Source organism: Calonectris borealis, chromosome 3, assembly GCF_964195595.1.
Source record: "Calonectris borealis chromosome 3, bCalBor7.hap1.2, whole genome shotgun sequence".
Lineage (NCBI taxonomy): Eukaryota > Metazoa > Chordata > Aves > Procellariiformes > Procellariidae > Calonectris > Calonectris borealis.
The window spans coordinates 107,075,894-107,090,064 of record NC_134314.1 but is presented as its reverse complement, the minus strand read 5'-3'; the positions used below and the strand labels follow the sequence as shown (position 1 = coordinate 107,090,064).

Below are 14,171 nucleotides of genomic sequence, written 5' to 3'. Positions count from 1 at the left end.
TGAAGATTCTGGCTCCAGAATCCAAATATTGTCACATTGAGTAAGAATATTTGTTTCAGAAGAGGCCCAGTGTCCGAAACCCTTACTGACTTCACCAGTGTCTCTGGGTAAAACGCAAAAATAATTACTAGTAACAGTGACATTCTAAGCAGAGATTGTTAACATTAACACAATGGCTATGTTGACTATGTAAAAATAAGAACCTTTATGAGGTATGAATACTGCCTCTCTTCCAGCTGAAGAAAAGACTGATGCACATGTGGTTTTGATGCCTGCGTTATTTTTTGAGAACCCTCTGTCCAAAAGAAACAAAGACTTTGCAGGTGTAGTCAACCCTGCAGCTGCCCAGTACAAGGAATTTGTTATGGATCTCAAAATGAAAATAAGGCAATCTAAGGTGTTAGGATAGACCAGAAATGAACACCCTGTGGCAGCCCTTTTTGAAACCTTTGCCATTTGGAGTGGCAAAGGCCAGGAATCTCTTTTCTTCTTACGGAGAAGTGGAGCAATGCCTCTGGAAGGCTTTCTTCTCCTTAAGATGCAAAAGCATGGATCTTTCTCTTCTTATTGGGAAGGCAGTCTTGGCTGAAGATGGACCCACCTCAAATCTTAAGCAACCAGGAAATTTCTGCCTGCAAGGACTGTCCTTCTCTCACACAATCTTCTGCAAGAATTATGTTGGTGCAGTAACTGCTGTAAAACAAGTTTTGGCTTTATACTTAGAGACCTGAAATAGGAAACATGACCTTGCGTTGACTTGAGTGTACTAAACTTTCCTACTTTCAAACCCATTTTTCACTATTTTCATACGTCTGCGGAAAAAAGAAGACAGTCTGTAAACATCTTTTTCATCATCTAGATCATAAGGGCTGTAAAACTGAGTCTGAAGACCACTTACATCTGATGGTTCTGCTCTCTTATGCATACAGCTTCCTCTGGTTAACTGCACATTTTCCTGAACTTAGAGGTAAGATTAAAAAAAAAAAAAAAAAAAAAATCATCACTGTTAATTATGTATGAGATCCTGGAAACATCAGCAGAAGTTAAATGCCGAAACAGAAAACAAAGTAAAAAGAAGATTCACAAATTTTACACCTTACAAGAGTCTGGATTCAATAGCAGTTTATACTTTTGTTTTCTTCCTCTAGAGTTAAAAAAGCAATTAACATTTTTACATACACAATTTAAAAAATAGTGTTTTATGATTGACATGTTTTCAGTCAATTTCCTAAATTGCTTTAGCAAAATCAAATACAATTCCTACAGTTACAGCAGTTCAACATTTATATGAAGATACTTATATAGTAATGTTCATAAGATACGCTCGCCACTTCCCGGAATGGCCCTCTTTCATCACATAATTGATTTAAGTGTCATTTGTGAAGTGTGTTGTACTCAGACACATACTTGTTTTAGGATTTTAGCCAAATCCTTCTAAGGGGCTTTTACAGGGATGTATCAGGGGTTTAGATCTATGGCATTTTCTTAACAGGAATGCAGATGCAGTTTCTCATTGGAAAGATAGCCGCATTTCCAAATTAGCCCAATCGACGACAGCCTAACGAGAAGCAACGTGATCTATACCACACAATTTGTGTTACATAAATCCTAATGTGGTGCTAAAACAACAGTGAAAAAATGTTTGGCTAGAGGCAAAAATTCAGCTCTCTTTCCTTCCACTTCTCTGACTTAATGAAGAGACACACACTTAACTAATTGCTTTGGCAGGCCAGCAGGCTGTCTTTGCTTAATAACACCATTAGGAATTCCACAAGGTTTCAGCTTGTAATATTAAGGATCTTCAACATATGCTTTTTAAAAGTGAACCCCAGGATTATTTTCCTTTTCAAAAGATGCTTTTTCTCTCACTTCCTCCCACTAGTTGCTGCATCAGGCGTTAACAATACACAAATATGCAATGTGCAGTCCAAACTGGGCACTTGTGTGTCACAGGAAAACTTAATACTTACAGAGCACTCTGCTAACGAAAGGATATTTGAAGCAACTCCAAATAATAGAAAACTACCTTCCCCATATGCCTGTTTCAGGCTTGCCACTTACATCTGTCTGAATTTGCTCAAAGGCACAATGGCTCTTCATTTTACAGGTCTGAGTTGTGAACATGCAGCAAAATTCCAGTTTCATACTCACAACAGAAAACAAAGAATCTAAACACCAAATTGGGTCATATTTGTCCTTTCTTACACTTTAATTAGATTCCTCTTTTTGGCTAGTTCAACACTCTTTCTAGATCTAGTAATGCACAACACAGCAACAGGCAGACAAGCATTTGAAAGATGGCTGGCTTTTGTCTTGGAGTCCACTTTTTTTTTTAAAAAAAAAATCATGTAACATTTAAAGAAAAGATACTACTGCCATCATCCAACTAGTTTCCTCCCCTATCTGTTTTACGCAGTATAAAATATAGCAGAAAATATAATTATCAGCTTCCTACAAATGGCTGACATTTTGGTTAGAATAGGGGCAGGGATGGGGAGCAACCAGAGATCTAAATGTAACTGGTAAGGATGTTGACATGCTCAGTCGAAAACTGTCGCTTCCCCCACATCTGCTTAGCAGCCTAGCTTTCTATAGTAAGAGATTCACTGAGCCAGACAGGAACTATGCATGAACACAGAGCCCTACAATATTGGCCTGGACATCAGCTTGAACTGGGCAGGCTCAGAATCAGACCACTCCCAACAGCTTTTCTTCCCCTCCAATGTGCATGAAGTCTCTGATCCAGCAAACACCTAATTCTTTTAGTCAAACTGGAAGTTGTACGATACGTGAGCAAATGCATCACTACTCCACAGCCTAGCTGTTATGGTGTGCTTCACTGGAGAAAGAAATTGATGGTTCAAACCCTATCAAGCAGAGGTCATAAACTAAACAAACCCCTCAGTCTTACACACTGTTAGCCAGTGTTCCCACCTCCAGATTAGAGCAGCATTTAGTCAGCTCACAACCCTTCTCCTTCCGATATTGCTCCAATCTCGAAAGACAGTAGCAATATTCAGGAAACGATTGCAGGATAAGAAACATTGCAAGAAAGTACCTCCAGACATAGATAAGGCAAGATGCTTAGGACCAAAGAAGGGTGGAATCTAAGAGAGAGCCTTGCCATCTGCACCCCCTGTTTACCTGTAAAGGCAGCTCCATGACCAACGTACTTACTTTACACTTGGCACGAGTGTTTTTGTGGTTCTTTATAAGCACTGAATGTATCTACTACATGATGCAAAGCCCTTATACATAATTTTGGATTCCGGTATCGAACTTAACATAAAATTTTAGGAGGTGGGATACTCACTGTAGTGCTGTGAGGTCTGTCTTGGATTAGAGTTTCTTCTATCACAGCCTCCAGAAAAACTACAGACGTGGTTGCTACGGGCATGCTAGTAGATGACATGATCTGAAGTGACTGGCACTTCATAGCCTCAAAGACCCCCCTGCACCTTACAAAGGAACATAGCACAAAAAAATATTGCAAGGAATAAGAAAAAGTTATGCTGGTGACTGTGTTCATGGGAAAACAATATCAAAGTGAAAAGGCATCTTCTGATTAAAGTCTCTCCCATTACTGGACCATCTTGTACACAGGGTCTCCAACTTGAATTGTTCCAGTTTTGTCAACGGCAAAGTATCTTCCAAAGAGAGGGCTGGATTTGTGTATGTGTCGCTCAGACGGATCACATAAGCGGTAACTGCAGAGAGAGCGCACTTCTTTAGAATCAGTGGTAGCAAATTCTAAACATCAAAATATCAGTGATGAGAGAGAGGACATACGAATAGCGATGCCCTGTTTTGGTCACCATACTTGACTAAAAACTAAATAAATACTATCATTAAGAGAAATCAAGCAGTTCAAATGGAGGAAAAAAAAAAGCTTGACTGTGTTCACACATCCATGTATAATACACATACAAAAGACTTTATAAAAAGAAATGCCAAAGTTGCAAAGTTAGACCTTTAAATACCTTAAATACCTGTTACCCCAAGCATTCACCCTAGCAGAGATGAAAGGGACAGGGAATGTAAAGTTTTCAAGAAAGAAGAGAGAACTTCCTGAATTTTCTTGCCATATAGAATTGCAGACAGTAGAATGGAAGCCAATATACACAGACCTTTATACTACATTATTATGTCCCACACATATTTCAAACCACTTTTAAAACACTAGTCTAACATCTGTTGGGATCTAGCCTAAATCCACTCCCACAGCCTAAGAAGCACTGGTATTTTTACAACCTTTTCAATGTTTCCAGGGGCTCCTTCCTGTCCAGGACCCCAGTGTCTGGGTTAACAGTTGTTAAAATACACCTGCAATGACAGACAGCACCAAATCAATAACAGCTTCTTATCATAAATCTCTATACATCTATATAAAATAATGGTCTCAAACGTTTACCTGGCACAACACACTGTCCCTTTCAACTCCACATCGCCAATAAGAATCTCCTCCCAGGTGTCCTGAGGGAAGGTAAATGTTATGCACAGATTAGACATATCCATGTGCAACCATTCTTCCAGGAGTGGCACAGTCATTTCTAGAAGAAGCACTACCGTTCCAGGTGATCACCTTTACTTGCACCTTCAAAACAAGTACAGTTATATTATGGTACTATTTTAAAACCCTACGGTCACTGCATTCATCCAATTCAGGACCCACTAGTAATTATATCTGGAAAGAAAGATACACGAATAATAAATCCCGTTCTGCAGCATGCACTTGTCTGAACCTAAAGCAAGCTTATTAATGTATGTGTGATAAGCTGATCTGTGACCTCTGGTAAGTCACCATTTTTGCAAAAAGGAAATTTTTAGTGGAAGTAACTTCTCACTTCTCGTCTACACAAGCTTCCTATTGCAATCCTTCTTGGAAGACAAAAACCCATTTCCATTTTAGGAACTTCTTAGATTTGGGAAATTATCAGATCTACCCAAAGCAAATTCTTTGGAAAAATGGCAACATGACATAGAAACACTTAAAAGCCACCATCACAAGTTCACTTCATCACCAGATACCTTCCTAGACAGTGTTTTTTGAGCTACCAGAATATCGTCAGAGATGCAGTGATAGAATGCAGTATTGCAAGGGTCAGTTTTACTCTTGTGTCAAAAGCTATAAAACATCACACTGTCAATTTACAAATTGTTCATTTGTATCATTAATTGATCAATTACAGGATGCATAGCTTTCCCCACTTTATACTTAAAGATGATCTTTCAGTAGCAAGCCTGTCATTTAAATACACTTATTTTAGCCTTTGCTAAGCTAAATAAGCATTCACAGACCTGTCTCCTCCCTCAATGTTTTTCACATGCACTGATGTGAGCAGAAGCTGCATCTCTCTGGAATCCAGTTGTAAAAATCACGTAACAGCAGCTTTCCTCATCCTTGTAGGTACCATCACACAAGGAAACTGAGTTACAAAGAAACACAACCAAGCCTTCAAAAAGAAGTTATTTTACCTCCTCAAAAGCACTGCAATCTGTCACAAGAATATTTGGCCTGAAGTTCTGTATCTTAACTTTCTTCTCCAGCCTGGCATTTAGATCTTCCAGTGAAGCTTCTGAGAGGATCAAGACTGGGCTACAGTCAGGATAGGCAACCTATACAAACAAACACAAACAAATCCCGTAAGAGTACGGGAGCAAAGTTACTGAATGGCAAAAGGACAGATATGTTGGAACCAGTGGCCTCATATTAGCCTGACTGTTAGGCTGCTGCATTCAGGTTTTAGTTTTCCTGGAAGTAGGTTAACAAGTAAAATAACATGCCCTTCCCTATTTCAGTAACCATGGCAAGTTTCATTTGCTCAAATTGTAAAATTAAACTTCTATTTATAGAATTAAACCAAAATTATATAAGCTACCACAACTTCTTACAAAATAATACTGTATATGCATGTCCCAGATATTTATTCTAGGTGTTACAGATGGAACTAAGTATATCAGTAAAACATGTTAAGTTCTGAAAAGTACTTAAGATGTTTATGGACCTCCTGAACTTATCTGGTGGACTATAATCAACCAACTGGATTTTTCTATATAACGAATCTATCTTATCACAACACCAGAGGGAGTTTGACATACAGAATAGCAATTCTAAAATGCAACTGTCCATTCATCAGTCTGTCTGCTTGGAAGTGGGAGGGCTGCCATTTTCACAAACAAGGCCAATGAACACTATTAAAAGAAAACTCCTAGATATGCTAGTTCCACAGGGGGGAAAAAAAAAAAAAAAAAGAGAAATTTTGGCAAGAAATTTAGTGTATAGCCCTCCTCCTGTCTTTCTCTTATACTATCCTTTCTCCCCTCCTTTACATGCCTTTACAACCACAAGAAGATGAGTGTTGAAATAACTATACAAACAATTCTGCAGTCTTTTCATGCTAGGATTCCTGAATGTCACCCCCCCTAATGTGACATCCCTTTTGCTGAAACCTAGTCTTCTGTATTGGTCTCGGTGCTCTTACATAATAAATGCATATCTATAAAAGTCCGTAATTGAATATACCTTCTTCTCTTTGTGCAACAACAAGCAAAACACTGATGCCCTATAGATAATATCATCACATCATTAAGGCAAGATACTCACAACTTCATTTGCTTAAAAAGCTTACACTCATCAGGTACAGTTCAAACCATCTTCACGTGAGAGAGTTGTTCAGACAAAAAGAAGGGCATTAGTGGCTCCAATGAGATGAGGATGTCTGAGCACAGCATCTCCTTTCCCTACCTGCATTAACTTTCTCTAATATCACACCTTCAAGCCTCTTCCCACAGAAAGCAAGAGAAATGAAACCTCTGTAACCTTCTTTGGATTTTAATTCCTAGGCCCACAACTATAGAGCCCTGGGTTAAGCATCGTTCCTTTAAACAAAGTACGAGGTAACACAACTCATACCAGTACACTCCTAGACCTAACAAGGGATAGGGAAGGGAGGTTTTCTATGCAACACAGATTACACCATCAAAACATCTTTAAAAACGTAACTTTCTTCTATTCACTGAGGCACAAAAGGTACGCTATTCTGCAATGTCATAGTTCGTCTTCAAATATCAGTATCGGACTCTTTAACTGTGAATGGTCAATAGCTTAGAACAGATTTAAAGTAAAATTTAAGCAAGTTGTCTCATTATAGAAAAGGAGAATATTCATGTGGTTTAAGTACATGACTACACACCTTGCTAAACTGGGCTCAATCACCAATGATGGAATGGGCAGGTTTGGGTGGGTGGGAAACGGTTAAAAAAAGTATTTCTGAGAAAAAGAACATTCATTTACCTCATCTGTGGTTCGGAAAAGGTTTATTATGTCCTTTGGCTTTCTTGGCACCATGGAGGGCTCAAAGTGCACCAGTCGATAGGGCTCTGAATTCAGGAAAGTGGTGATCCACTGAGCCACTTCATCTCCACAGTCCCTGCCTTGGATATCCAGTCCGAACACCCTGAAGGATCACAAGACACATCAGCAAGTTACCTGGAAAGCCGAAGGCTCAAGCATGCTTATTATTCAAAGGCAAATAACTTGTTTTAAAGTAGTAGCAAGATACAGTAAACAAACCGCCTGAATTACAATGAGGTGGAAGTTGGTTTCTGAATTTGGCATACGGATCATTCCCAGTGCGCAATCCCCTTACGGTCACCTTGTTTTGGAAGCTAAGTAATGTGGATGATAGCAACTGGTGAAAGAATGAGCCATGAAATAGCCCAGAGCTAACTGTCACATCAATGACCAGTAACAAACCTAGCTGTTTGCCATACTTTCAAGAAAAAAAAGGGTCTACTCTTGCATTTGCATGTGACTGCAACACCAAAAGATTTGCCCAGAAATCAACTGAAAGGTAATTAATTTCAGAAAATGGACCTTAGTTTGAAAGGATGTGGTTAGTCACTGTAATTGACATTTACAAATGTTATTAATTGTAAATGTCCCTGATTGCTACGGAAGCTTTCCTTCAGATTTTAGTGCTGTAAAGGTTTAGCCAGAGCTGAGTGAAACTCTCGAGCTCAAACTTAAGATACTGAGCTATTCTATATGCTAAGAGAGGTTAAAAATTTATAAAGGAAGCAAAGTCCATGGGGCATAAAAAGCCACTGGCAGCAGAATACAAACAAGTTTACACAAGGAACACTTTCCTGGCAAGAAAAAGTAAACCTCAACTCAATCTTCCAATAAACTTCAACACCAGTCATGAATAGTTTTACCACTGTCTTCAAAGTAGCGATTTTGACCCAAATGCACTGCAGTTTCCTCTACCTCTGCAATCATACCTGGGACAGCTTAAAGCATAGAGATGCCCAGGCAGTTCATCTAGCCTGAGCCCAGCTCCTAGGACCCTCCTTTACCCATCTGGGGGAGAGATGAATCATCAGGGTGCTGTCAGCAATATTCCTGCTCTGTTTGCTGGGATCCTTCTATCAACTCTGTGGCACAGGTTGGAACTAAATACCATTGCTCCATACAGCATTCAACTGCCTTTCTCTTTCCCTCCATTCTCTCAGTCCCTGTGTGCCTTCTGGCTGGCATAACAGAGGTGAGGGCCTTACAGCTTCCAACACTACTGTTTTCCACCCATGAAGCAGATCTATCCTAAGCGCTCGGTGCTATAGAGATCCACAGGAATATATCATGCATTTTAAGTATCACAACACACACAGACAAAGGGCACAAATGAAGAACACAGAGGCTTCTTAACCAGAGGGCTGTAAAAACCCTCTAGCGTATTATTTGCACAAATAGAAACTGTGCCTACACAATGGCTTCAGTCCTACATTTGGCTCCCCAAAACACAGAATTTTTAAATATCCAAGTAAAATCTGCAACTGGATTTACCAGTTTTAAAGATTAGCATCTGCACAGCCTTTTGCAGCCAGACGCACTATTGCATGGCCTTAGCTCCAAACTACCGGGCACAAGCCAGCACTAATCTGAAGGCATCGTGCTCGCCCAGTGGCACAATAAATAGAAGTCTGTGCAGAGGGCCTTGCTGGCAGAGCGTACCGTGCAGCACGACAGCTACTCCCACGCACAAGTGAGAAGGGAAGAATCTTGGAGCAAAAGCCAAATCTTCATTTGGCCGAATACAGTACTATTCCCAAACCTCATTCTTATGAATGGCTGAATGGATCAGAAAGAATCAGCCCTGTGCTGACAAATGGCAAATTGTTTAAGCACAGCAGAGCCACATAAAACCTCAGGATTCTTCCTGAGAAGTACAAGGCAACGTTTAACTATGGGTATTGCTAATTTCACATCCTATGACACTACCTACAACAGCAGGCAGCTTGGGTAATTTTTAAAGTCCATTTACATGCATCTAACTTTTGCTTATTTGCTTTCCCAAATTCTAGCAGTTTTAAAGCCAGAGAGTGCAATAGTTTATTAAGGCAAAAAAAAGAAAAAAATCAAGAGAAGAACAAATCACTGAGATCTAAGATTGGAAAATCCAAGATAATTTTTCATTACTGAAAAGTATTTAGTCTATTTAAATATTTTTCTAAATTTTAGAAAAATAACATCTTGAAAACTGCATGGTTTTGTAGTGTATGTGTCATTGGCTAACATATACACATTATAGACAGATTTTTAAAAGACTGTCCTATTGTTCCATGAGAAATGCTATAATTTTTAACTTGCACCTGCCTTGTATAAACAGAGATACTGAGCTATGCTGATCAAGGGTTTCCACAGCAACAGATTTGTGCTAAAAGCTAGCAAATGCAGTTCCTTTCCAGCACTCTTTTAGTTTTAATTATAGCAGCTGGTACATTAACCTTCTCTGCTATCCAAAGCAAAAACACGTATCAGTATTTCCGTAGGGGCTAACACCATTTAGAGTTACTAAATAGTCTTACGTATTAATTGACATTTTAGCAGAGAAAAGGTTTTCTGCTTCTCCCTGGCAATTTTCCAGCATGGATTTCGATACATGGATAAAATAACTAGGCCTGCATTCATACAACAAAACTCTAGGCAAGCAGCTAAATGACTATGTTTGTAACCTGTTCACCTGAAACCCCTTTGAGGTAGCACCTACAGGGAATGACTTGCTCTCCGGGGATGCCCGTCTTTCCCCTGTGACCACAGAGTGAGCGTCAGACAACCAAGTTTTTAATTTAGGCACCTCAGTTAAATGCCTACAGACAGGGGTGAGGGAATTTAAACTCCAACATCTCACCAATTCCAAATGGCGACTGTGTGTCCAAAAATGTTGATGCATATACTAGTGGTGAGCAAGAAATACAATATGCCTGACCAAGGCTCTGAGATGCAATTGCTCACTCAAGCAAAAATGAAAACACTGGAAGTAAACACAAATGAGTAAACATGACAGTCTATGAAGACTGAAGATCACAGTTCATTTGGCAGATGTATAATGTATGTTTTTTGAACATTGTGTCATCTTTTCCCGAGATTTGTTTTCACCAGTGTTTAGCCAATTAAAACTAGACCTTTTGTTATGACAATCAATCCTGGCCTCCTGTATAACACACGGCAAAGAATTTCACAGAATCACAGAATGGTTTGGGTTGGAAGGGACCTTCAAAGATCATCTAGTCCAACCCCCCTGCCATGAGCAGAGACTCCTTTCACTATATCAGGTTGTTCAAAGCCCTGTCCAACCTGGCCTTGAACACTTCCAGTGATGGGGCATCCACAACTTCTCTGGGTACCCCATTCCAGCATCTCACCACCCTCATCGTAAAAAATTTCTTCTGTATGTCTAATCTAAACCTACCCTCTTTTAGTTTAAAACCATTGCTCCTTGTCCTGTCACTACAGACCCTGGTCTGAAGTCTCTCTCCATTATGCAGATGGGGAGACAGACCCCCACAGAAAAGAAGCAGAGAAACCCAACTTTCACCCTCCAATATAAGAAAACAGAGTCTTGAAAAGCAAAGCATGTAAGTGAGAGACGGTATCTAGACAGAAGGGAGGGAAAACCCTCCTTCTTCAGTACCTGCAGTTCTGCACAGGGTTTTTCCTGGGAAGCTTTATAGGCAAGCACAGCTGCTTCATTTCTGGGGCATCCAAGGTCAAGTGCCCATTTTCACAGTTGACAGAAATGAGGACCAGCCGCGGCTCCTGGCGAGCTGTAACCATGTGCCCATCTTCCTTGGTCACAAGCCAAAACCTGTAGTGCCACGGGGTACAGAAACGCGTTCAACAACGTTAAAGGCCGACGCCGGGTACCAGGTATTCCCGCAGCCCTGCGGCGTGCCGGGCACGGCAGCACCAGCCCAACAGGTGCCTCTTCAAAGGCGTTGAAGAAAAACATCTAACAACGCTGGAGCCAGAACGGAGGCCTGGCAGCAGGGCCTGCCCCCGGCTCGGGCCGGGCAGGAGCACCGCGCCTCGCCCCGCTCCCCAGCCCGCCCCCGCCGTACCTGTCCCGCAGCTCCCCGCTCCGCAGCCCCATCGGCGTCACCTGCGCCCGCCGCACCGCCACCCCCCGGCACGACTTCACCGGGTACACGAAGAGGCTCAACACCGTCCCCACTCGCTGCAAGCGGCGGCGGCGTCCCGCCGCCCGCCTCCGCCCGCCGGCCCACCGCCAGGCCCCCAGCAGGGCGCCCAGCGCCAGCAGCGCCGCCGCCCCCCACAGCCAGACCGGCCGCGCCGACCGCAGCGACAGGCCCAGCGCGCCCCGCGCCCCGCTCATGGCGACTGGGCCGCGGCGGCGGCGGCGCGGCGCCTGAAAGGGCCGGGGCCGGGGGCGGGCTGCAGGCCGGCGGCCGCCCCCCTCCGGCCCCGCCGCGCCCGGCGTGTCAGGGGCCTCGCTGCGGGCCCCCGCCGAGGCCTGCGCGGGGCCAAGACCTTGGGTGGAAGTGAGAGTGCGATCACAGCGTGGGAAATAATGGATTGAGTGCACGCTGTCAGCGTCCAGCTTGACAAAATACAGGCAGCAAATGTGTGTCTTTTAATATCTGGGCATTTACTAAAAGCAGTGTTGCAGGAAAAGCATGAGCTCTGCAGAAATACACGAGTACATGAAATTCAGACGTTTGGGTCGACTCAGAGAAGAAGGGGGAAACAGGTGGCTGGAGGCAAAGAGCTGGTGTGGGTGGCAGCAAATGGCGGCGCCTGAGGTTGAGGTGGGGGGTCCCGTGCCGTTTGGCCGCCTTGGGGCGTCTGCCTGCGCCAGCTGCCCAGTACCAAACTCGAGAGACCCCCCTCCGAGAGCTTCCCTCTTGTCGGCAGGGTCGCAGGGAAGTCACTTTGTGGGACACCCGGCTGCGAGGCAAATATGACATCATAGAACAGGCTGGAGTGGCAAACACCGCTATCGTCACGGGTCTCTCTTCACAGGCAAAGAGCGAGCCTTGGCTGTTGATTTCCCCCAGCTCCCCTGTTCAGGCTTGCAGGGATCTGAAGGTCGAACTCACAAATTGAAATTTTTTGGATCAGTGTGCAGAGACCAAAGTCCCAGCAGGCGGAAGACGGGGAAGCTCAGTGTTGGGCATTTCTGAGAGATTTGGACAGCCCGGCCACGATGTATTACTGGAAGTACTACATCAACAGCATCCTGGCGGACAGGAATGTTGAAGATGTGGCTATCGTGGGCCTCTCTGACAATAAGTGCCTATGGGCAGCCAAGCCAGGAGGGCTCCTTGCAGCCATCTCGCCTCAAGAAGTGGCCTTGATCACGGGCCAGGATCGAAAAACGTTCCTGCTAACGGGAATCACCATAGCTGGCAAAAAGTGCAGTGTGATTCGTGACAACCTGCTGGTGGATGAAGTCAACGTGATGGATATCAGAAGCAAAGGCAGTGACAGCAGATCCATCTGTATTGGCAAGACTCCCAAAGCCCTGATCTTCCTCATGGGCAAGAAGAGAGTCCATGGAGGAACCCTCAATCAAAAGGTCCATGATATGATTGTGGGCATGAAAGCATGAAGCAAATAGTGCCAGAGAGACAGACATCTTCTGCCTGAGCAGAGGGGCACGGTCGTTGCTGTAGCAGAGAAGGGAAATAAACCTGATTTTGTTGCACGTCTTTGCCTGCTTCTTTCAGGTGGGGCAGTGCTGGGCAGGCCACAGTGCTGGGACACTAACATTCTACCTGACCAGCTGTGGTGCAGAAGGGAGTAACATCTACGTTCCTCATCAGGATGCTCGGTATTACTTTGAGTGGTCTCCCGGCCATCTTGGGTAGTTGCTCCCTGTTATTCTCATTTTACTGACAGATTTTGGGGTGAAGGTCTCTGATTACATTAGCTTTGGGAAAGGGCAGGAGGGAGGGCAATCCCTTTGCCCTCTTGTTCACCACTTTGCCATGTAAATCGTGTCCTAATACCATTCATGGGTTTTGAGACCTTCCTCCTACAAGTAGGCCGCGACACTAAGGATAAGCAGAACTTATTGTTTATTTTGAATTTGCCCCTAGAACAAGCCCAGTTCAATCTGGAGATTAACTATTGATCAGCAGAGCCTTGTGCTGCTGTTGGACTGTGTGGGAGGCACGTGCAGAGACAATCTGCCACCTGCTCACCTTCCACATCACTTGAAACCCCTTCTTACGCTACTTTACTGAGCAAATCGGGTTTTTTATGAGATAAGTTACCTGTCTTGCGTCTGTGGCATGGGGATCTTCTGAAGGTTGCTTCCTTTCCATCCTTCTCAGTCACGCTGTCTGACGGGAGTCGCTGTGAGCCCCCCAGGACACCTGGGAGGACACAGAGTTGTGCCGAGCGCTGCAGATTTTCTCCTTCATTGACCAGTACAGCCCTTCCTTTCCGCCCCCACTTGTAACCCTAAATGGCCAGTCTGAAATGAGGCAGAACTGGTGCACCTGAGACGGGACCGATGCAGGGAAGACTGGAGGGGTATCTCCGTCGGGGCCGATCTCCTCCCATGCAGGCTTTCCTTGCTCCATTGCTCCTGGCAGCTGTGGGAGGAATCCACCGCATGCCGTCCTGCCGCAGCACAGGTGGGCTGTGACCACTCACCCACGGTAAGACACCCTGTCTTCCATACCCCGGGGACCTCCCAGTTGCGCCAGGTTAATCATTGGTGCTAAACTGCTTGGTCTGGTTGACCAGACCTCCCCCACCACCTTCAAATCGTTGACCCACTGAGTCAAAAATAATTACTTGTGAGGGCTTTTATGATGCTGCCACAGACACAAGAGGAGAGCCAGTCCTGCTGAGCAGACTG

General features: G+C 43.7%; 2 protein-coding genes across 2 annotated transcripts; one reads left to right on the top strand and one right to left on the bottom strand.

Annotated features, from left to right (window-relative positions):
• Nucleotides 1–1,107: 1,107 nt before the first annotated feature.
• On the bottom strand, nucleotides 1,108–11,675 carry LOC142080907 (mitochondrial amidoxime reducing component 2-like). Its single transcript, XM_075147137.1, has 7 exons — nucleotides 11,401–11,675; nucleotides 10,974–11,147; nucleotides 7,295–7,457; nucleotides 5,476–5,616; nucleotides 4,412–4,473; nucleotides 4,252–4,323; nucleotides 1,108–3,707 (listed from the first exon to the last, which is right to left on the bottom strand). Exons 1-7 carry the CDS (start codon nucleotides 11,673–11,675, stop codon nucleotides 3,581–3,583), a joined length of 1,014 nt encoding a protein of 337 aa, XP_075003238.1. The 3' UTR covers nucleotides 1,108–3,580.
• An 831-nt stretch (nucleotides 11,676–12,506) lies between these two features.
• Nucleotides 12,507–12,974, top strand: PFN3 (profilin 3). The gene has a single exon (XM_075148162.1). It carries the CDS (start codon nucleotides 12,507–12,509, stop codon nucleotides 12,909–12,911), a length of 405 nt encoding a protein of 134 aa, XP_075004263.1. The 3' UTR covers nucleotides 12,912–12,974.
• Nucleotides 12,975–14,171: the final 1,197 nt, after the last annotated feature.